At 35.2% G+C, this 24,076-nt stretch overlaps 2 protein-coding genes and 1 pseudogene across 3 annotated transcripts; 2 read left to right on the plus strand and 1 right to left on the minus strand.

Annotated features, from left to right (window-relative positions):
• Window positions 1-7: 7 nt before the first annotated feature.
• On the plus strand, window positions 8-8,750 carry LOC145635691 (putative 3-beta-hydroxysteroid-Delta(8),Delta(7)-isomerase; annotated as a pseudogene). Its single transcript, XR_014113903.1, has 5 exons — window positions 8-844; window positions 2,045-2,191; window positions 2,320-2,353; window positions 7,094-7,168; window positions 7,939-8,750. The product of XR_014113903.1 is annotated as a putative 3-beta-hydroxysteroid-Delta(8),Delta(7)-isomerase (transcript).
• Window positions 2,489-4,298, plus strand: LOC145635689 (uncharacterized). The gene is made up of 2 exons (XM_081687018.1): window positions 2,489-3,756; window positions 3,981-4,298. Exons 1-2 carry the CDS (start codon window positions 2,580-2,582, stop codon window positions 4,013-4,015), a joined length of 1,212 nt encoding a protein of 403 aa, XP_081543144.1. The 5' UTR covers window positions 2,489-2,579; the 3' UTR covers window positions 4,016-4,298.
• A 9,775-nt stretch (window positions 8,751-18,525) lies between the features above and the next one.
• Window positions 18,526-18,996, minus strand: LOC145636559 (S-protein homolog 5-like). Its single transcript, XM_081688138.1, has one exon. The coding sequence runs from the start codon at window positions 18,994-18,996 to the stop codon at window positions 18,526-18,528; it is 471 nt and encodes a 156-aa protein (XP_081544264.1).
• Window positions 18,997-24,076: the final 5,080 nt, after the last annotated feature.

Raw genomic sequence — 24,076 nt, forward strand, 5'->3', positions numbered from 1 at the left:
GTCATATCTTTGAGGCAATTCTATAGTATTAATCTGATGTAGAAAATTTAAATGAAGTTGATGGTAATAATACATTGTCTGTTTGTTGATGACAAGGTTTGGACTTAGTAAATAGGCGGAGTAGGATTCGATTATGTTCGGATGTTATCTGTTTCTGTTTATTACTGCAAGTTTTCGATTACTTCTGTTACATTGCTACCTCATGGAGAGTTGACAGTTAATTTTGTGCTATCAAGTAATCCTCCTGTAGTTACTGTCATACGGACTTACGGAGTACATCTTTGCCTTTGCTCGCATACAGAGAACTCCCGCAGTATATTAGGCTGATGAGGAGCCTTGCTGTTAAAATCTACTCATACCTTTTTGTAGGAAGCTAAGGTTTAGCTTGACTTCGAAAATTTCCCCGGGTAAAACCGGGACCGGGTTGGTGACTGGTGAGACTATACAACTCCATTAGCTCAGGGACCCGATGAGTTTAAGGCGGCCCTGCACTTAGTTGTGTGGCAGTGAACAACTAACCATATGCATTTATTTTGTAAACTATACAAGTATTATATAATCTTGCTTTTAATTATTAAACTACTAGTCCATGATTCATGATTGTAATGTTAATCTAAAACGTGTATGTACTTTCATACAAATCTCAAGTCAAACTTCTCTTTCTCTTAATAATTTAATATCATTTGAGGAAGAACAGAAAGTAGAATGGAGGTTCATCTTCCAAAATTTCCAAAAGATTTTAATGTTTCAGATTTTATTCCTAATATATACTCTGCAACAACCATTTTGGGTATTCTAGCTGCTGCCTCAACCGCTGTTTTCTGCCTCACATGGATTCTATCAGGTATATTTTTGTTTTACTCTGTTTTTAATCTATCGTCAGTTCATCACACCGCTTTACATGGGATAAAATCTTGGTTCATATAGCTGACCCCATCTTTGGGATTAAGGCGTTACTTGTGGATTTTCTCCTTCAATATATTCATGTTTCTTAATTTATCTTATATTATTGCTAAGTAACTTTAAATGAGTTAATCTTAGTTAGTTGATGGGTTATTTGCTTTGTTTTCTTGGTTTTACTATAATACTATAAATACATCCCTCATGACTAGGGGTGTCAATTCGGTTAAACAGTTCGGGTTTGGGTTGGGTTTATCAGTTTCGGGTTATAACGGGTCGGTTTATAACGGATTGAAATAATAAGCGGGTCGGTTTGGGTCGGTTTTGAAAATTATCGGGTCAGTTCGGTTTGGTTTTTTTAATTGCAGTTTCTATTCGGATCGGGTCCTTATCGAGTCGGGTTCTAGTCGGTTCGGGTCATAATCAATTTTGGTTGAACTGGGTCGGTTTGAAAACGGGTTTAGCCCATTTAATGTGGGTTTCGGTTAAAAACAGTTCGGGTTTTAATCAGGACGGGTCGTAATTGGTTCGGGTCATAATCAGTTTGGGTTTAACTGGGTCGGTTCGAAAATGGGTTTCGGTTCAAAATAGATCGGGTGAAATCGGGTCCAACCATTATTGTTTCGGTTATAATCGGTTTAGATTGAACTTGGTTGGTTTGAAAACGAGTTTACCCAATTTGAAACGGGTTTCTAATCAAAATCATATCGGGTTAAAATTGAGTCGGATGATTATCGAGTCGAATTAGTCAGATAATGGGTAGGAACGAGTCATGTTATAATCAAGTCAAGTCATAAATAAGTTGGGTTTATCGAGTAGTTGGTTGAAACAGATTAGATCATAAACATATTGGGTAACAGGTTGTAAATGACTCAGTCATAACGGGTTACGGGTTTTAAACGGTTTGGTCATAACGGGCTACGGGTCGTAAACGGTTCGGTCACAACGGGTTACGGATTTAAGTTCAGGTGTCATGGTCAGATTCATTAGCGTTAGGTTGGATCAAGTTTAATTTGAAGTTGAGTCCTACTAAATATATACAAGTCAAAATTTGAATCGGGTAATTTTCGTGTTGGATAAGGTGAGTTTTTAACACATGAATTAACCATATTTAGCCATCATGAGTTCATCTTTTGTCACACAGGGTTGTTTTCAAGGACAACAAAACTCGAAAAATTGATCATATGTTGGCTAACCTTTAATGGTTTAGTACATTTGACACTCGAGTTCTACGTAGTCTTCAAACCTGATTTCTACAAGGATAAGACTTGATCCTTCTTCGCCGAATTATGTACTTCTCTTGCTCATATCAATTCATTCAACTCCTTCAGTTAGTTTAAAGAGTTATTATTCTAACTTCACTATAATTTTACTACATTACCTTTTATTACGATATGCTAATACATTTTGATTTTATAGGGAAAGAGTACAGCAAGGGTGATTCCAGATATTTGTCTTTATTAGATTATGTATAGTGTATTATTGCATTTATGATGCTCACCTAGATTAGCTGTACCTAATCCTAGTTAATTGTGTATACTCTTGTATTTATACCCTTTGGCAACAATGAGAACGGGGGGGGATTATTTCTTATATGGTATCAGCTAGGTTTAACCTTTCCTCTCCTTTGTCTTCTTCTAGCCGCCTCTTCTCTTCTTGTCTTTTCTAAGCCGCCAATCATGGGTGAACCTCCAAAAAATCCTCCTTTTCACCCTGCCTTTGCTGTACCACCAATCAAAAGCCTCATCCCTGTCACTTTGGAAATGAAAAGCTCTCAATATACCACTTGGGCAGAGCTTTTTCGTGTTCAGGCCAGAGCATACCAAGTCATCGAGCACATCCTCCCTCCTGCTGCAGATTCTGCTTCTTCCTCCACCTCTCAAACCACCGACCCTGACTTATGGGCTCGTCTCGATGCAATCGTACTTCAATGGATATACGCAACAATCTCCAACGACCTCCTTAACACCATCATTGAACCTGATTCCACCGCCGCTGCCGCGTGGGGGAGATTGAAAGACATCTTTCAAGATAATAGAACAAATCGTGCGGTGCAACTCGAATCCGAATTTTCTCAGGTGGATTTAAACAATTTTGCAAATGTTTCTGATTATTGTCAGCATATCAAAATGCTTTCTGATCAATTAGCCAATGTTGGGGCTAAAGTCTCCGATCACCGTCTTGTTATCACCCTTGTTCGAGGTCTATCCAAGGCTTATGACAATGTTGCTGCTATCCTTCAACAATCCGACCCTCCTGTTCCTTTCCACAAAGCTCGCTCCATGCTCCTTCTCGAAGAATCTCGTCAAGCAAATCAAGCCTCAAACGAAGCTAATGCTGCTGCCTCTGCTCTAATGGCTACGGGAAATCCTAATTCCCTAGCCAATGATCACCCCTCCCCTGTTTCTCATGGTCAGCGCAACCACCAGAAGACCACCAGCCGTGGCGGCGGCCGTGGTGGTCACGGCAGAGGCCGCGGTGGTGGTGGCCGCAACAACAACCGCCGAGGTGGTCAGGGTGGTCGTGGGCAGAACCAACACCAACAGCACTGGCAGTGGGGGGCACAACCGTGGCAATACCCTCCTTGGGGTACTTGGCCCACACCATCATGGGCTGCTCCCCCATGTCCTTACCCCTCCACTCCATGGACCAGACCTCCAGCTGGGCCCAAACCGCAGCAAAGCGGTATTCTCGGCCCTAGACCTCAGCATCAAGCCTACAGCACTCAAGCTCCTTCAACAGTTGGTTATGCTCCAACCGACATCGAGGCCGCCATGCACACTCTCTCCCTCACTCCTCCGGATGAAAATTGGTACATGGACACCGGGGCTACCTCACATATGACATCTCAGCAAGGTACTCTCTCGTCCTATTTTAATTTGAGCACTCCTCATAATATTATTGTTGGTAATGGCAATGGAATTCCAATTCGTGGTTATGGTCAAAAATCCTTCCCTCCCTTCACCTTAAAAAATGTTCTCCATGCCCCCAACCTTGTCAAAAATCTGATTTCTGTCCGAAAGTTTACTAATGACAATTCCGTTTCCATCGAATTTGATCCGTGTGGTTTTTCTGTGAAGGACCTTCGGACGGGGACCATTCTTATGAGATGTGAGAGCTCCGGAGAGCTTTACCCTTTCACCAACACTGTGCATCACGCCTCTACTCCATCCTCTTTTGCTGCTTTTTCCTCTAACTTGTGGCATGACAGATTGGGCCACCCCGGGGCAAATATTTTAAAGACTCTCAAGCAACAGGATTTCATTAGTTGTAATAGAATTTTGGACAATAGTGTGTGTTCTTCCTGTGTGTTTGGCAAGCATGTAAAACTTCCTTTTTATCCTTCTACTACTTGCACTAGTATGCCGTTTGATATTTTACACAGTGATATTTGGACTTCTCCAAAGCTAAGTAGTGTTGGTCATCATTATTATGTTTTATTTGTGGATGATTTTACTAATTTTTTGTGGACCTTTCCTATCTCAAAAAAATCCCAAGTCTACTCTATTTTTCTCCAATTGCATGCTCTAGCCAAAACTCAATTTGAACGTGATGTTAAGTGTTTTCAATGTGATAATGGTGGTGAGTACGATAATGACCCTTTCCGAAATTTTTGTGCTTCTAATGGGATGGTTTTCCGTTTCTCTTGTCCTCACACTTCCCCCCAAAACGGAAAAGCCGAGAGAAAAATACGCACCATCAACAATATCATGCGCACCCTTCTTGCCCACTCTTCCATGCCACCCTCGTTTTGGCACCATGCTCTTCAAATGGCGACTTATCTCCACAATATCTTACCCACCAAACTCCTCTCTTATGACTCACCTACAAAGATTCTATATCATCGTGATCCTTCTTTTTCACACTTACGGGTTTTTGGGTGCCTTTGCTATCCTCTCCTTCCCTCCACCTCCATAAATAAGCTTCAATCTCGCTCTACTCCATGTGTTTTTCTTGGGTATCCCTCTAACCATCGAGGTTACAAATGCTACGACATTTCCACTCGAAAAATTATCATTTCCCGACATGTGGTTTTTGATGAGACTCAATTTCCTTTTGCAAAAACTCACTCACCAAAACCCACTGACTACGACTTCCTATATGATGGGTTTTCCCCCACTCTCACTCATCAACTCTACTCTCCTGCAAACCCAACTCCTGCAGCCCAAGTACACATACCACACCAACAGGCCCAGCCCATTCATTCGCCTACCTCCCCTCCGCCACAATCAGTTATGGGCTCTCCTCAGCCCACTCTCACTTTCGGCTCTCCTCACCGCTCACCACCCAGCCCAGCAACATGTTCTCCCCCTAGAAATCCCACGGCCCACCCCACCCCCACTCTTTTTGGGTCCATTCCCGCATCTCCTACTGCCGGCCCACCTCTGAATCCGGCCCCAAGGCCCACCAGGCCTCCTCCCCCACCCTTAACAATCCAAACTCGAAGCTCACATGGGATTTTCAAACCCAAAAATATTTTCAGTTTGACCTCTACCTCCACCCCTTCACCCTTGCCTCGTAATCCCATTTCCGCTCTTTCGGACCCGAATTGGAAAAGTGCCATGATGGATGAGTTCAATGCTCTTATTAAAACTAGGACGTGGGAGTTGGTCCCCCGCCCTCCTAATGTCAATGTGATACCTTGTATGTGGCTTTTTAAACATAAAAAGAATGCTAACGGTGATTTTGAGCGGCACAAAGCCCGTCTTGTTGTTAATGGCAGGAATCAACAGGTTGGCATTGATTGTGATGAAACTTTTAGCCCGGTCGTGAAACCGGCTACCATTCGGACCGTCCTCAGCATTGCTCTTTCCAAGTCTTGGCCCATTCACCAAATGGACGTCAAAAATGCTTTCCTTAATGGTGACATAGCCGAAACTGTTTATATGCACCAACCTCCGGGTTTGCGGGATAAGGACAACCCGGGTCATGTATGCCTTCTCAAAAAGGCCCTCTACGGTCTCAAGCAAGCACCTAGGGCTTGGTATCATCGGTTTGCTTCTTTTGTGGCCACAATTGGTTTTTCTCATAGCACCTCCGACAACTCTCTTTTCATATATTCTCATGGGAAAGATTTGGCATACATCCTTCTCTATGTCGACGACATTGTTCTCACCACTTCTTCTAATGATCTTCGGGTTTCTATTATGTCCAAATTGAGCTCCGAATTTGCCATGACCGATCTCGGCCCACTAAGCTCCTTTCTCGGCATTTCAGTTACAAGGCATCGTGATGGCTTATTTTTATCTCAACACTCATATGCTGCCGACATAATTGCTCGTGCAAACATGTCTTCATGTAAACCATCCGCGACACCCGTCGACTCCAAAGCAAAATTAAGCTCGAATTCTGGCCCACCAGTCGAAGATGCAACACTGTACAGAAGTCTAGCAGGGGCACTCCAATATTTGACCTTCACTAGGCCCGACATCTCCTACGCCGTTCAGCAGATTTGCCTATATATGCATGACCCTCGCAAAGAGCACATGGCTGCTCTTCGTCGCATATTGCGGTACCTTCAGGGGACTTTGAGACTCGGCCTTCATCTTTATTCATCTCCCACAAATGGTCTCACATCTTACTCCGATGCCGACTGGGGTGGCTGCCCCGACACCCGCCGCTCGACGTCCGGCTACTGCGTCTTCCTTGGTGACAATTTGATATCGTGGTCCGCCAAACGCCAACCAACAGTCTCTAAATCCAGCGCTGAAGCAGAGTATCGTGGCGTGGCTAACGTCGTTGCCGAGTCTTGTTGGTTGCGAAATTTACTCCTGGAACTTCATTGTCCTATCAAGAAAGCTACCGTGGTGTATTGCGATAACGTTAGTGCCGTGTACCTCTCCGGCAACCCTGTTCAACACCAACGGACTAAGCACATCGAAATGGACATACACTTTGTCCGGGAAAAGGTCGCTCTTGGCCAAGTCCGTGTTCTCCACGTCCCTTCTCGCTATCAAATTGCCGATATCTTCACAAAGGGGCTGCCTCAACTTCTTTTTGATGATTTTCGCAATAGTCTAAGCGTACATGAACCTCCCGCTTCGACTACGGGGGTGTATTAGATTATGTATAGTGTATTATTGCATTTATGATGCTCACCTAGATTAGCTGTACCTAATCCTAGTTAATTGTGTATACTCTTGTATTTATACCCTTTGGCAACAATGAGAACGGGGGGGGATTATTTCTTATAGTCTTTTGATTCAACAACAATAGCTTTAGAAGCAATTTCAATCTTCATATTTGGTCCAGCCAACCTTTTAGCTGCGTAAGTAACAATTAAGCAACATTTATCTTTTAACTATCTACTACTTAGTATACTTCTATGGGTGTGGACATTATACTCTGTGCATTAGTACGAGCACATGCTAGTTTCAACTTTCAACAATTAGTTAAAAATTAGAATGTAGACTAATTTAAAATGAGTTTATCAAATGGATGGAGTTGTTCTTAGCACGATATATGTCGTATTTCTTGGATGGCATGACAGGACCTTAATGGACAAAATGTATCCCGTATGATTTAATTTAGTGTCACTTGTCCTTATGACTCTCTAAACACCCCAAAAAAAAAAAAAAATCAATCTAGTCTAACTTTGTAGGTTGGATGCTTCCCTAAAGAGCTCAAGGCAGAGCAAAGGATAGGGAATTATGTACACATTCTTAGTAATTTTAACTTCCATAGATTCCTAGCTAGTCGCGATGACCTTGATTCGAATAATGCAATGAACCAACTAGATCGAGCTTTGGTACAAAATAATTGTTAATGACATAGTAGGAGTTAGAGTTCGTTGTTAATTCAATTGGAAACCTGGGTCTAGTTATGTGAGTTCAGATTAAATCTATTTCTAATTTGAATCATGTTAAATTATGAAAATTATGATGTTTTAACAAGTTGAAATCTATATCTGGTGTCTTTTCTTATGTTTGCTCGGTTGGACCAGTTGTTAACACCTTATTGGCTACGAGTATATAAGATGTCAATATACTAATATAGCAGTACTAGCTAGATCTCTCACATTGTACAACGTTTTTGCAGGTATGCCTTAGCAACACACAAATCCTATAGTTATGCTATTCAATTAGTTGTATGTTCGATGGAGTTTTATAGTGTTGTTATATATTATATGACTGTGTTCATAGAAGGGAATCAAGTTTCAGCAAGTCCATATTACTTCTATGCATACTTTATTCTAGCAAACTCACCTTGGGTAATAGTACCGTCAATTGTAATAATCACATCTTGGAGAAAGATCTGTGAATTTGATGGTACTAATAAGAGCAAAGTCCAGTGAAATCAATTGGCCTTTGATCATATTTAGAGTTTGTTTGACACAAAGTCGATCGAATTAAATTGTGATTTGATGATCATAATAATTACTCTCTCCATTTCATAAAACATGTTTACTTGTCTTACTATTATAATAAAAATCCAACATAATTTTGGGTTTGTTTATTTTTTATATATGTATATGGCTTAGAGAAAATACAAGTTCATTTTGATGATAAACAAAATTTGTTTATACAATGGCATTTTCGTAAATAAATTAACAATAAATCCCAGTCAGCATGACATTCTCGTAAATAAGTTAATATTTGTGGGACCCGCATATTAATAAAAGTTGTTAACTTATTTACAAAAATGTCATGCTGACTGGAGTGAATTATTGATATATTTACAAAAATGCATGTCATTAGATAAACAAATTTTGTTTATCATGAAGATGAATGGGGGCTCCCTCGCTTACTAATATGCCAATATATGCAAGTTAAAAAGGAAAGTTGTGATTTATTTCTTTAACCACTGATATATGGGAGTTTCATAAAATTAGAAACTGTTGCAATTTTTAATATATACTATTATACTACATATAAATGTATAATAATGTTAAAAAACAAAAAAAGAAAGTTGTGATTTATTTCCCTTAAGTACGTGATTCATGGGAGTTTTTCTACTCTCCAAGCATTGATTTATTATTCAATTCAATATACATAAAAACGTTAAAGATATATTATCAAATATTATTATTGTTATTAACATCGATTGATCAATTTTTTGTTTTATTTCCGTAAATGGCAAACACAAGAGTGGTGATGGTGTGGCAATGGTGATTATTGTGTGGGTAATGATGTTTGTAGCATTGTCAAAGAATACAATACACGACCAACAAATTACTAATAATTTAATAACGGAGCAATATCAAAAGGACGGTGATTTTGAGATGGTCAAGACGGAGTGGAGGCGAACCCTTATAGCATACGTAATAAGGATGGATGTTCCCGGAATGAAGAGGGGAGAAATTGATGTCAAAGTCGATAACACAAGCCGTACTATAGTGGTTAGTGGAACACGTCGAAAACCGTTCGAAAAAGTTGTCTTAGCCACCCTTGTCGATGAAAAGAGATACGGTTACTTCTGGAGGCGTTTTTATATACCTGACAGGGTTGCTAATTTCGATAAAGTTGAAATTTTATTTGGGATGGTGTCTTGTTTATCTCCGTGTTCACGAGTTAGAAGGTAGATTGTAATATTATTATCTTTATATTTAATAAAAATGGTTTTAAGGCCTAAGTTTACAATGTTGCACTGTGTCTATTTTTTGAACCGTTGGGAAATCAAAGATCGATGTACAACTTTCGTAATTATGTTGGTTTTGTCTTTGGTGTTGGTATATTTGTATATATTAGTGAGCTTGTAACAAACTAACATGTTTATAAGTCATAAATAAATTCATACTCGATATTACATAGTAATTGGAAAGAATCAAAGAATGACACTATTAATAAATAAAAAAGGGAAAGGGGATTTAACTATTCTTGGAATTTTGCTAGTTGCTACTTATGGCTTTAGCCCTAAGATATAATGATATACTCCATCGTCCCCTTTTGATAGTCCCTTATGTAAAATTTTGTTTTCCCATGTACTTTTATTACTTTCTCTCTACTTTTTTGCATACCCAATATCAATTTACTTTTTCAAATGTACTTTAACTATTCTTTTTTGTGTTTATTAATTCCCGTGAAAAATGTCCATAAGGGACTATCAAAAGGGGACGGAGTCACGGAGGGAGTATATTCTTTGAATTTTGATAGTAGTTGCTTGTTATGAAGTTTTAATTTTTTTTGCACATGAAGTTTTAATTTTTTTTGATAGGGAAGTTTTTATTAAATCCCCTTTCCTATTATACTGTACAATTCGTGTGTGAATATATCAGGCTCGATTCTTTTCTTTTTTTTTTTCATAGATGGTGGTAGACTGGTATGTTTTTAGATGGTAGTTTTTTTTAGTGTGTCTTTTTTTTTCATAAAATTTTAATACATGCAATTATACTATGTGGTATATATAATAATATTTATGAAAAAAAAAAAAAAAAGGAAAGTTGTGATTTGTTTCCTTAAGTACGTGATTCATGGGAGTTTTTCTACTTGTGCTCCAAGCATTGAATTATTATAAAATTGTTGACGCTTTAGTCATTTAATTCAAAATATATATATGTAAAAACTAAAGACATATTATCATAAACATGGATGTACTTGGAATGAGTAGGGGAGAAATCGATGTCAAAGTCGATAACACGACCCGTACTACAGTGGTTAGTGGACTAGGTCGAAAGCCGGTAGACAAACTTCTCATGTCCACCCTTATTGATTAAGGGAGATATGGTTACTTGTGGAGGCGTTTTATTATACCTAATAGTGTTGCTAATTTCGATAATGTTCATATCCGTCTTTGGAATGGTGTCTTGGCTATCCGTGTGATGACCACGAAGCATTATGTAAGAGGGTAGAGTGCAATATTATTTATTTATCTTTATAATTTAAAGGACTAAGTTTACAATGTTGCACTGGGTCACTTTTATTGTTAATAATTTGTATGCTTGTAGCTTTGCCTCTAATAAAGCGTGAAAATCAATTGAATCGTTGGGGAATCAAAGGTGTTACTATACGTATATTAGTGAGCTTTAACAAGCTCACTATGTTTTTGATGTTTTTAAGTCATAAATAAATTCATATTACATAGTAATTGGAAAGAATCAAAGTATGACACTATTGAAGAAAAAAGGGAAAGGGGCCTGGGGTTGGGTTTAACAAAAAATTCATATTTTGTAACACAAACCAAACTCGTATACACAATATTAACTATTAAGGATTGACAATCTAAAGTCAATACTCAATATTAATGATGCAATCTTAGCTAATGTTATGCCTTAATTTTAGGAATTATAAGTTGTTAACACCTCTAGTAGTACTCATAAGTTTAACTGGCTACGAGTACATATATAACTATATAAGATGTTTTTTTTTTTGTGTTTAGTGAGCCACAAGGGCGGGGGTGAGAATCGATTCCAAGATCTCTTGGAACCGGGAGGGAAGCTCTAACCACTTGAGCTATCCCTCACTCTCATATAAGATGTTAATATAGCACAAGTAATAAACAATCCTAAACATTGGAGAATCAAAGATGTATATTGTGAGAATAGTGTGTCAATGTAAACATTTAATGAGAATATGTATCTCATTCAATTTAATATGTATAGATAAGTGGCCATTAAATAGGCTACATCAAAACACAAAATACACACATAATTCTTAAAACAAGGATTTAGTGGCTCATTTGAATCGTGATCTCAATATCATATGGCTGGTAATAACACAGCTCAAACGGTTTCGGAGGTACTACAATTGGATCAACATCGTATAAATCAACTATAATGTATTTAGCCGTATAAATTAATTACTTCTAAACGCGTGATCGTCGTCGCCGAATCAACAAATATAACATGAGTTTTATTAGATAACGTACCATATGCTCCTACAAGTACACCAGTGAGTTCTATGTAGAAGACACTTCCATCATCATATTTTATCGGAGCGACCCTATACTCCCCGGGAATGGTGATGGTATCACCAAAAAGGAAAGAGTCATCCATGGACGTGTCGATAGGGAGGCAAAAACCCCACCGGTGGACAAAGAGTTTGGAGGGAATTGATAGGGGACCCGCACCAAATCCGGCAACACCTTAAAGGCAATCTGTTGAAGAAGGAAAACAAGTATTGTTTGTCCCTATACCAAACGTCAAGTCAAATAGTATAGTCAGTGGCGGAGCCAGAAATCATACTCTCACGTGAGAAATCACTAAATAATCTCATACGTTAAACCAACTTAGCTGTGAATAATTGTTTGACAACATTTGCAAAATTAAATTTTAGACATAAAGCCACCCCCTAATTCCGCCTCTGAGTATAGTGTTCTTTCCTTTTCCAACGTAAGGAAACATGGTTTCCCAAACAACTATCCCCCTCGATTCCGTTTTATCACCATATAAAATGTGATAAATGCAACGGTTATTATCACCACATGTCACCTTGGACGTCTCAAGACCATAATTGGGTTCAATAAGGTCGCATGCATGGTAGTATAAAGAACTTGAGCCATTATATGAAGGTCTCGAACCTTCATCCATGCAAACCGTACAATTTTCCGATTGTACCCATACGAAATCCGAGCCCGTATCAAAAATCATGATAAACTCCAAAGATGGACTCAATCCTAGCTTTAGTCCAACGGCGTACAATTCTTTACCGGTTATGTGCTTGACCGTCCACGACATCAGCGTCGATATGGCTATGCAGTGGCGGATCTTAGACTAAACTATATGTGGGCCAAGTTATAAAATTTAATAATTTCTAATTAAAATTATAGATATCTAACTATTTACAAAAAACAATAATCTGACCGATGTCAAGTTTAAAAGAAATGAAATCAATCGTCCTCACTTAACTATTACAGAAGCTTGTTACATACAATTAAAATATGATAATTAAATAATAAATCACTACAAGAAAACAATATGCGAGTTTGATCTAAAAGTTTACTTTACACAACTTATATGGGCCAATAGATGCAAACAATATATCAAGATATATGTGCAATATATGTACAATATATGTACAAAAATAATATAATTATTTAAAAATACATACTATTTTGAATATGTAGTTGTTAAATTGTAAATAATGATATAAATTTGTAATGATGTCGTGATTCGAGCGTAAAAAATTAAGGCCTCGATAAAAAATAAATTTAAATACTAATTTTTTTTAATTAAGTAGTAAAAGTATCTATATTATATTAGATTTTAATTTTCATTTATTTGAAACAACTTGAAAAAGTTGCGTTTGTCACTTGACATAATATTTTTATCACGCTCGTCTAACAACTCTTACAAAAATAATAGGGGTCGAACCCTTATGAACCCCAATAAAGATCCTCCCCCGTGGCTATGGAATTGAGCAACTTTTGGACGTTTTGAGTGATATATCTTATAAGCGTCATATTGATTAAAGATCAACATTATACCTAAGATGATCAAAGAAAAAGAAGTGGGATGCATCTTGTTTTGAAGAAATGAAAGAAGTACAATATTAGATGAATGGTTAGTTGCATATAACCAAGGCTTTTGAGTTGAGTATAATAGTATGGCAATATGAAGAGTGTATGTTTGGATGAAGTATAAAGGTCAAAGTTGTTTGCATTCATAATCTTCTAATAATATACAGGAAGAAATAAGTATATTTACTCTAGCTAAGTAGCTAATGCTGGTCATTATCTACTAGGCTACTACCTTACTTTAATGCATGGACTATGACAATGTATAATTTTACTTACTCTAGCTTTACATGTGAATTGAAGCATAACTTGTAACTTTATAAATTTCATATGCTATTTATATATGGTTTCTAGCTAGTTGTAGTAAAAGTAATAGTCGTATGTTAAAGTAGTAGTAAATGTTATTTACATTTTGAACTCTAGTTACTTTAGGTTTATGTGATTTTACCTTCTCTTGAATCAAATTTTCTTGTAATCAAAGTGATGTAACTCATGTAAGTGTGCTTATGATTTGGAAGAAGTAATATAATCTTCATTTCTTGTGCTAAAAAAAGCCTAACTATGTAAATATTAAGGATCACTGGATCGGACTACACAATATTTTATATCTTTATTTATAACTTAAATTATGATAATCGATCTGTTGAGATATTTGTGACACATACTATTTTATATCATCCATATTGACTACTATAAGTCTATAGCAATTTTAGTAAATAATATCTTTAAGAATGAAATTAGGAAATCATCAATAATAAGTGACATTGTAAGCTTATCCAATTTACCCTAAACTTATCACAGGCATTGTAAGCTAATTTGTGATACATACCAAAAATTAACATTATTTTAACACGCAAAGTAGGAACTTAATATTGTATGATTAGAAGCAATAACATGTTACATGACTTATACTTTAACATTCATTGTGAAAATGAGGTGCCAACAATTGTAAAGCAACAAAGACAAATTTCATCATTATTCGTAAAAACAAGAAACATGAAACATGTGTATATGTATATATAAATGTATATATATGCTAAAACTGTAAAACAAAAATCATGAATATGTAATGGATCAATAAGGATTTTTCAATTTTCATCCATATATACTCAAGGTCACAAGGAAAGTATGTATACGAAAAATGCTTTGTATGTATAAAATAGAAATAATGATATAAATATAAACTGCAAGTCTGTAATTACTACTCGTATATTAGAGACGTAGATAGTTACTATTTCCTCCGTTAACTATATTTGCAACAAAAGAATATTTTATATCTAATAAATAATACCTTTTTGTTGCAAATAATAGTTAACGGAAGTAGTATATCATCATACATGATGATGACTTGATGAGTGATAACTGATGACATGGGATGCATTCCATATTAAAATATATACTTAAGGAGTAAGGACTAATTTGATCTTTACACATGCAAGGCAAAGGGTTCATATTGTGCTAAACAAGCTTTGTTTATATTTATCATGGAGTATAACCTCTACGTAATAATTCAAGTAGCGATTTTCAGGCAAATCCTATTTTCAACATAAAAATTACACTTTTGACCATGTGATAAACGAAACTTGTTTATTACGGAGATAAACATGTATTTACTCATTATAAATATGCATATTTTAAATTTTATAATATCAAATTTATATAATTTTAGATAATGTATATCATAATTCATTTATACTAGTAGGGAAATTATACTTAATACAATCATTATGGCATCTAATATAAATATAAAATAACTTGAATTTTATACTTGTATTTGACAAAGAAATCAAGGTTAGTGTACCCATGCAATAACTAACCTCTCTTAATTACAACCTTACATATTAGTTTCTACAGTAATTTACATAAAAATATGTAAATGATAGAGAATTATAAATTGTTATACCTAAGATATACTATAATATAGACATCCGATCCAGTTTAGTACTCATCGTATCTATCTATATAGTTGACACACTTTTATAGCTTTATTAACTAGTTTAGCTCCCGTGCGATGCACGGTTTTAAGCAAATATCAAATCTAACAGTTTTAAACAAATATCGTGAAATTTGTTTACGATAATTTTAAGTGAGTAAATATAAAATTTTAGTAAGTGAAAATCAGTATGAGTATAAAATAAAACTTACTATCATATTATCTTACCCCCTAAATTGAGCCATCATAAAAAGTACTCAAAGAATTAAAAACACTAATTGAATTATTAACGATTAAAATTTGTTGGTATTTAGAGATAACTTTTTTTTTTTTCTTTTTTTTTTTTTTTCCGATTAAAATTGATTGGTGGCTTGGTATTTAGAGATAACTTGGTATTTTTTTTTTTGAAGCAAAGCTCCCAAGGAGCACTTAGTTTTCATTCATAGGAAGATCATTGTTCACCAAAGTTACAATATTGCTCGGGAAATCCGACTCCCAAACTAGACACCCTACTTTCCATGGCAAGAAATGAGCGAGCTCATGAGCCACTTTATTTCCCTCCCTACGAACAAAACTCCAAGAAACATGATCAAGAAAATTACTAACATGATGAATATCATCTAGAACAAGTTGTAAAGTACTACTCCCCTTCTCTTGTGACTTGATAGCGTTCATTAAACCCAGGCAGTCACTCTCCACCACCATCCTCTTGAAACCAAGGTTCACAGCAGCTTGCATCCCATAGAAGACGGCTTTTGCCTCAGCAATGTCCGGGGACCAACGATCCTCCACCATCCAAGAAGCTGCCATCAGCATCCTAGCTACCAGATTCATCACGCACCACAGCTCCAGCGCTCGAGCCAAGACCTTCCACAGTCCCTCCATCGACATTTAATTTCACCAACCCCTGACTTGGTGGGCACCAGCGTTGCTGCATTCTCCCCCCCACACACACCTGCTCTTCTTTCTCCCCCTTCAACTCACACATGAGCTTAGTCGCATACTCCAACGAGAGCTTTGGATTACAAGGTTCACCCTCAAAGATCCATTTGTTTCGAGCATTCCAAATTAGCCAGCAAATTGTCATAAATAAACCATGTTCTGCTCTTGGAAGGCACTCAAAACAGGCAGCAGCCATATCCCCAAAAGTACGAAAGTAACCCCCCATATCTTTCAAGAGACCACAAGCATCCCACATCATTCGAGCAATATAATCACACACTCTCTCAAACAATGGAGCTCCGACTCATCTTCAACTTCGCACACTGCCCCCCTCCCTGGTAAACGTTTGCTCAAGCCCAATAAAGTAGGCAAAGCCCCCCTGCAAGCTCTCCAAAAGAAGAGTTTCACTCGAGGCAAAGCCGTAGTATGCCAGAGCTTACTCCAGAAATTCGTGGAATGTGAAGCAGAACTAGCATCATTAGCTTCAAGCTCACCATAAATAGCCCTGTATGCAGATCGAACCGAATAGTCCCCTTCCTTTTCAAGGTCCCAACAGAGAGTATTCCTTGGCAAACGAGCACTAATGGGGATACTTAAAATACGCTCACATTCAAACGGTAAAAACAATTCTTTGAGTCTCACAATATTCCAAGAAGCCGTCGGAAGATGAATGAGATCACACACCTGTAGATCTTCCCTTGAAGAGCCTCTAGGAGAAATTATCTTCCTAGATTGAGTACCCGGAATCCATGGACTATTCCACACATCAATATCAATCCCATCCCCTACCCTCCACCGAATACCACGCTGCACAACCCATTTGACTCCCCACAACCCACGCCAAGTATAACTTGGTATTGATACTAAACATCACGCATATAAAAATATAAAATTAAATTTATACCAACAAACATTATTGCCACTTGTCCTAGTTATCACCCCTCAAACAATTATAAGTTGAACTATTACCGTTGGAAACGGATTGCATGAAAATATGTGGGCCATGGTCATGCATTGAACTTGCTCAAAGCCTCAAAGTCTAAACGTAAGACAAAATGCAACGTTCACACAAAAAATTTCAAGCTAAGTTTCCTTTCCAAAAACATAATTTCTTTTTTATGAGATCATATTAAAGGCTAACGTCATAATTATGTTCACATTGAGCGTTTAAGCATATAAATTTGGTGAGGAGAAGTTGTTTTAACATTATTTTTTTAACAAAAATTGTAACAAAATTATTCAAAGTAAGAAGTAACGATGTTGAAGTTGTTCTTATCTTTGTTCGTAGTTTTATGCTTAGCCAATTTTCAATACGTTGAAGGTTGGAGTACGGGGCCGGGAGATTATCAAGTTGTAATCGTGAATGGATTGAACGATATATTATGGGTTCATTGCAAATCGGGTGATAAAGATCTTCAACTTCAAAAACTTCCGAAAAGTGGAAACTACTCCTTTAATATTCATTCTAGTATGATCATACAACGCCTCTATTTTTGTGGTTTAACTTGGGATAATCATGGACGCAAGGTATTTGATGCATTCGTTGATGAACAAGAATTCGTCGATAGAAAATGTGGTGGACGTCATTGTATTTGGAAAGCTCAAGATGATGGTATATATTTGTACAATGTATTCAAAGCCAAGTACTTTAAGAAATATAAATGGGACAAGTATTTATTTAAAGCTAATAAAATAAATTAAATTAATTAAGACCTCTTTGTATTATATCAAAAAGTATAATAAATCTGATATTATTTTAATTAAAGCATCATTATCTTTCATAATTTTATTGATATTGCTTAATTTGAAGTAATTGATTGGTTTGACTATATATGCATGTTAAAAGAGCTTGTGTAAGTTGAAAATTTTATAGTGCTCAGCTTATTTGGCTTGAGATTTTATCTAGCCAAGCCCGATCCATGGCATGAGTGCATGACCACAATTTTTTAGAAACATATGTGATTTTAACGGTATAAATAAGAACTTTTGAGAAAAACACTAGATTCTAGTGCCGTAAAAAAATAATAATAAATAAATAAATAAAACAAGATTCTACTTTTTCGGTGAAATCTCAATTAGTTGATGTTATATATTTATGCTTTTATGTGTACAAAATTTGGGATGTGGACTGCACTACACGCGCCTTTAGCATAAATGGTATGGTGTTACGGTCAATATTTCCTATAAAAAAAATAAATAAATAAGAAACAAAAGGAAAGAATGTATACAATGCAATAATTTATTCAACCATAGGAAAGTACTAATAAAGAAAAATTAACGAACCAAAAAATCATGTTATTTGGTTTTTATTATAATATAAAGACAAGCATATAATAATTAGGAAAAACCTATTACAAAAATCAATTCCAAGGGAAAAATTCATCAGATCCTCCACTGTAAGTACTAACACTAGTTAAACCCTTTTGTTCAACTTTCCAAGGAACATCTCCGCAACACCTCGAATGATCTCTATCATACTCGTAAACATCGATTGTTTTTGAAGCACCACTCCAAGCAAAATTACAAAAAAAGACGGTATTTCCTAATATGCTAGGCTTGAAGTTAATATGAAATTCTTGTCCATTACTTAGGACTTGTTTACCAAGATCATCGTCCTTTGATTGGCAATGTAAGTTGAGGTTTTCATTCAACAGATTCGTTATTGTCACGGTTGTGTGGGGCCTAGTAATACACGTTTTGTTAAGGTCGATTTTTTGGTTTCCATTTGGGTCACTTATTATAACACGTGATGCTGACACGGGTGCAAAGGTGACAAATAGGGTGAGGGTTAGTGATGCTAACAAAATGGACGAACTTGCAAAATTGGCCATCTTTTTGTGTTTTTCCTATGATCGTGCTTAGAGGTTTAAGGTTTTTTTATGAAATAAAGCTTAACCGAGTGATATATATATATAAGAAAAAGAATTCACACCGATGAATTATTATAGTAAATACAAAAACGTTGCTTAATATTCATACTTTAAATTTTGGAAATAAAGTAAGATTCATGTATATTTTTATGATATTCCCTAACATTTTAGGTAATTATTATACGAAGTACACGAATGATTGTTAGTTGTTTACTTAATATGAAGGATTGCTTTACATATTACTATGTTGCCTTGTTTAACGTATAGTTATATTAGGTTTTCTTTGTCAATTTAAGTACTACTCGTATTTTTTTTGAAATAAAGTACTACTCGTATTGTCTAATGGCTAATAAATATGTTGAGATTTTAAAATTTCCACGTTCAATGGAAGCAAAACTCTAATTTCCATAAGATGAGAAAATAAGGAAAAAAAAAATGTGTGCTATATTCTAATTTCCATAAGAAGAAGAATTCATACTAATAAGAGTGATAACTATTATTTTAGTAAATAGTATAAGTATTATTTTTATACTAAATAAATTAGCTTCAATTTGGAAATAATGCCTTTACACCTCTTTAGCGTACATACAAGTATATTTTTTTGTCAATTTGATTATTGTCTTTTGGCTAATAAATATATTATTGTTTATAAATTTCTATGTTTAGTGGAAGCAAATCTCTCGAAAATCCTAGCTAGGGAAGAAGATGGTAAGAAGGGAAAATAAAATTACGTTTGTGCGCTTTTAGACATGATTGATAATTGGGCTTAATCATAGTCTGTTAGTAGCCCATAAATCTAACCTAAAGAGCCCAATACAATTTTGGGCTGGATATTTAGTTGGCTTATTACTTTCAAAACTTCAAAAACCAAAGTTATTGTTTATTGGGTAATGTTTTATGTAGCCCTAAGGGCTATATATAAGCATTAAATATACTCTTTAAAATTGTATAAAATTAGAAATTCATGACAAAAACACGCGTAAATCAGTGTTATTAGTGTTTATATTTTGATTTTTTTTTACTTTTTACGATTTTCAAGTGTAAATTTAATGCTTATAAGGGATATGTATAACATTTTGCTTGTTTATTTGCTACTCCTGTCCTCCTTTTATTCAGTTCATTTCTTATATTTCACGGGTATAATGTAAATACAGGAAATATACAATTATGTGTGTACATTGGAAATAATTATTATACAGAGTATAATAGATATAGACACTTAATTTTGAGACACTTAATTAGGAAAGCAACACTTAATAAAGTGACAGAGGGAGTAAATGATAGTGTTGAATTATTTTTTTCTCTTTTTTTGAGTAAAGATGATCATGAATTGGGTATAGATTGGACAAAGCGAATAAGCGTAATAGATCTAATAAGCCAAGCTCGAAATGTAGCCAAACCCAAAAAGTAAGCCAGTCTGCTTAATACTAAATGGTTCAAAAGATTGTTTAGATGAAGTACCTTAAATTGGCGCCACAAAAAGCCAATCGAAAATTCAAAACTAATGTGTAACCAAGCTAATTGACCTATTCAAATCGAGCTAATAGTAGTGAGTAGTGACCTAGTGAGAATGAGTGACACAAACAATGGTACATTATTTCGAGGTTTAGTATGAAGATATTATTTTTCTTTTCCACACTAATGAGTATGAAGATTTTATTTTATTTTCCCACAAATGAGTATGATATCATATCATTCATGTATTTATGATGGATTATTGTTAGAGGTTTGGAGTTGCCCAAGGATAAACATTTCTGTTACAAAAATATAAATTGATTGGACACGTGTCCCCTAAGACATAAAAAAGGTAGATAAAGTAGCCCATTTCCTGTTAATTTTGCATGCATATATTGAACGTTGACAAATAAAGTAGGTATGTTATATGTAGAGGTAATACTACACCGTATTACGTATCTCTTGAAATTAATACAGATGATCTTCCCCAACCAAAAAATATCATGCACCTATTGCTAGACTTCCTCCATCTCTTTAATTTATTTGTTACTTTGTTTGGACACATACATACACATTTAATTGATTTAGTTGAATTTTGATAGGGTAGGAAGCCCAAGAAACCATGACAATAATTTTAAATAGAATTTATCATTAAGTAAGAAAATACAGATGTTCATGTCAATCTTGTGATCGTTCATACTAATCCTTCATATTGTGGATTTGTGGACAAGGTTCATATGAGAATTTGTGTATCTTATTATGTCCAAAACTTTAATTTCTTTCTTTGACGTGCACTAATAATATTTGAAATTAGATTTTCTAATTACTCTAATCACACATCATTTATTGATAAAAAAAACATATATATAGGGAATTAGAGAGAGCCTACTTGGTCCCTCAAATTAAAAGTCAAATGAAAAATTTGTTCCCTCTAAATAACTTTTTGGTTTCTTGCAACATCACTTTTTTGTGGTATTGACTATTGAGCATTTGGTTAGACATTTCTATCTTTTTGCTTTACTCTTTTCATCTACAAGGTGTTTTACCTTAACTTCTTATTCAAGGTCCTTACTACGTACCACAATTACACTTATATTCAAAACCCTAAGTGCCACATTATTGTTCAAAAAATTAGTTTATGAATGTACTAATAACATTAGTAAATATTAATTCTCTTAGGTGATAATATTCACTTGATTTTAACAAACCTAATCAATTAACTCAATCTTGATATGATCGAACTAATTAACCTAAAACTTTTTAAAATTCATTATAATTGTAAAATGAATTTAGATAATTCTTATTTAAACTTATTTTTCGAAAATTATATCAAGTGAAAATAAGGTGTGCAAATCAGAGTGGTTTTACATGCAGGTCAAATAGAATAAAGAGATTGAAACATTAGAATTAGGGCTTGTTCTCATTGACTGAACTGAGCTGAACTGAACTGAGCTGAACTGAACTGAGCTGAACTGAAATGAATATTTTATAAGAGAAGGAAACTGAATTTCAACGTAAGAGAACAGGCCTTAGACTATTATATAAATATAACATATATAAGTATTTTTCAATTGTGTTTGCGATGACTCCATAACATTGAGCTGGTACGTCAAACATGTAGTCAAATTTAAAAGGTGGGTGTATTATGTATTGTTTAAATTATACCTCCGTACGTACAAAATTCAAAAGATTGGAAAAACCTAACGACCAGGTCGCCGGGGTGGGGGGAGACTAATAGACTATGAGCCAGTTGCAAGCCTAAGAATTCAAAGTTGTAGTCCTTAAAGATGATCAAGTACAGTACAAATGGATAATCCAGTTGTCTTAGTTGTCAATCATCGTCAAATAATGATACACAACCAAGTGAACCAACTAACTATCTATTACTCTTACTATGTGTAGTAGTAATGAATTTATATGGTGGACCATCAAATTTCAGTGTATGTCTTTGCTCTTTACAGAATATCATGAGTGTTGAAGACTATAACTAGTAACTACCATTATTTGACAAAATCATTTAATTTTCAATTTTTATTAAGGGAATTGAAAGAATCGTATTTGACGGCTGTTTAATAGTTTCATACTTGTATATGCTCCGTACAATAAATAAGCAATTTTTACACGCATGAACTTTTAATTGCTATGCCACATTCTTTAATCAAGTTGTTACTCGGAAGTTGGAGTTTTTGTTTTGCTCAACCCATTTATATTTAACGGACATTGCTACATCTATCCATAAGATAGATAACCCATTACCTACAATGAAAGTCGAGTGATGCTAATAAATATTTGAATGTGTTGAATTGAATTCATTTACATGATAGTATGATACTAGTACTAGTCAGGCTATTATTTTTATTTATATTTATTCTGTCGTAAGCCTTTGATCTACAATTGAATGTCAAACCGAGCAAGACCTTAAGGAATCAAATATCGCTAGGGGTCTTTCAGGTGTTGAGTGTTCTATTTCCTTATCTTTTCTCCGTTTTCAAGTACTCAGGGCCTGTTCTCTTCAACTTATTTTCAGTTCAATTTAGCTCTAATAAGTTCAGTTCAGTTCTTAATTTCCTTCTCTCATAAAATATTCAGTTAAGTTCAGTTCAGCTCCATAAGTTCAGTTCAGTTCAGCTCAATTCAATCTATCAGAACATGCCCTCAATGTATATAGTCTTATGCTTAATCATTATTAAGAGATATTAATGACAAAACATATGCATCAATTAATGTGATGAAAATATTATTTTATAATGAAGTAGGGTTTTAGCCTCAATATCTATCAAACATGTTAATCGATTATTGATAGTGTGCTCTTAGATACAACTCTTTTCATCAAATAAATGATCTTGACATACTCACTAGGTATAATTGTGTCATATCTCATATGTCCTTGATCACATTATACTTCATCCCATTCTAAACTAATTTTGTCACCTATATGTCCTACCATTCATAATAAATTACGAGTATTATTTAGTTATTAAGATTCATCATTTAAAAAATGCAATTATGACAGAGAACGAAAATATATGGTAGGAGATCGATTTTTACAAGAAATATATTCCATAATCGAGAGTTCAAATGTGAAGATGTGTGGTAAATAATATCGACAAACATGTCCAATCAAATTCGAATAGTAATTAAAAACAAAGGAGTGAGCCTTTCCTATTTCTAACAAAGAAAGGTTGAATGCATGTGGTTAGGGGATACACCATACACCTAGTAGGTTAGTAGAGTAATACGGAGTAGTGTTGCTAATACGTGACGTCAGGAAAGAGTCAATGCGGGTCGGTCATCCATTAAGAGGCGGCCAAAAAATGGGGAAGTCCTAAAACGAAAAGATGGTGAACTTCTAAAAGTAGTTGGCGGTTATAAGACCATAGGAACAGGGATGTCATGAGTAAAGGTCAAAGCTTTTTCAATTGGGTCCAATATGTTAAGTTAAATTAGTTTTTTTGACCCGTTCGATGTATAAGTTGTAAATTATAAACTAAAAACAACAAAATACTCATACCAATCGTATTTTTTATAGTACGGGTGTTTTTCTTAAGGAAGCATTGAAGAGTTTAATTAGTTGAGTGAGATTTTT

This window comes from Chenopodium album, chromosome 6 (genome assembly GCF_948465745.1).
Source record: "Chenopodium album chromosome 6, dcCheAlbu1.1, whole genome shotgun sequence".
NCBI lineage: Eukaryota > Viridiplantae > Streptophyta > Magnoliopsida > Caryophyllales > Amaranthaceae > Chenopodium > Chenopodium album.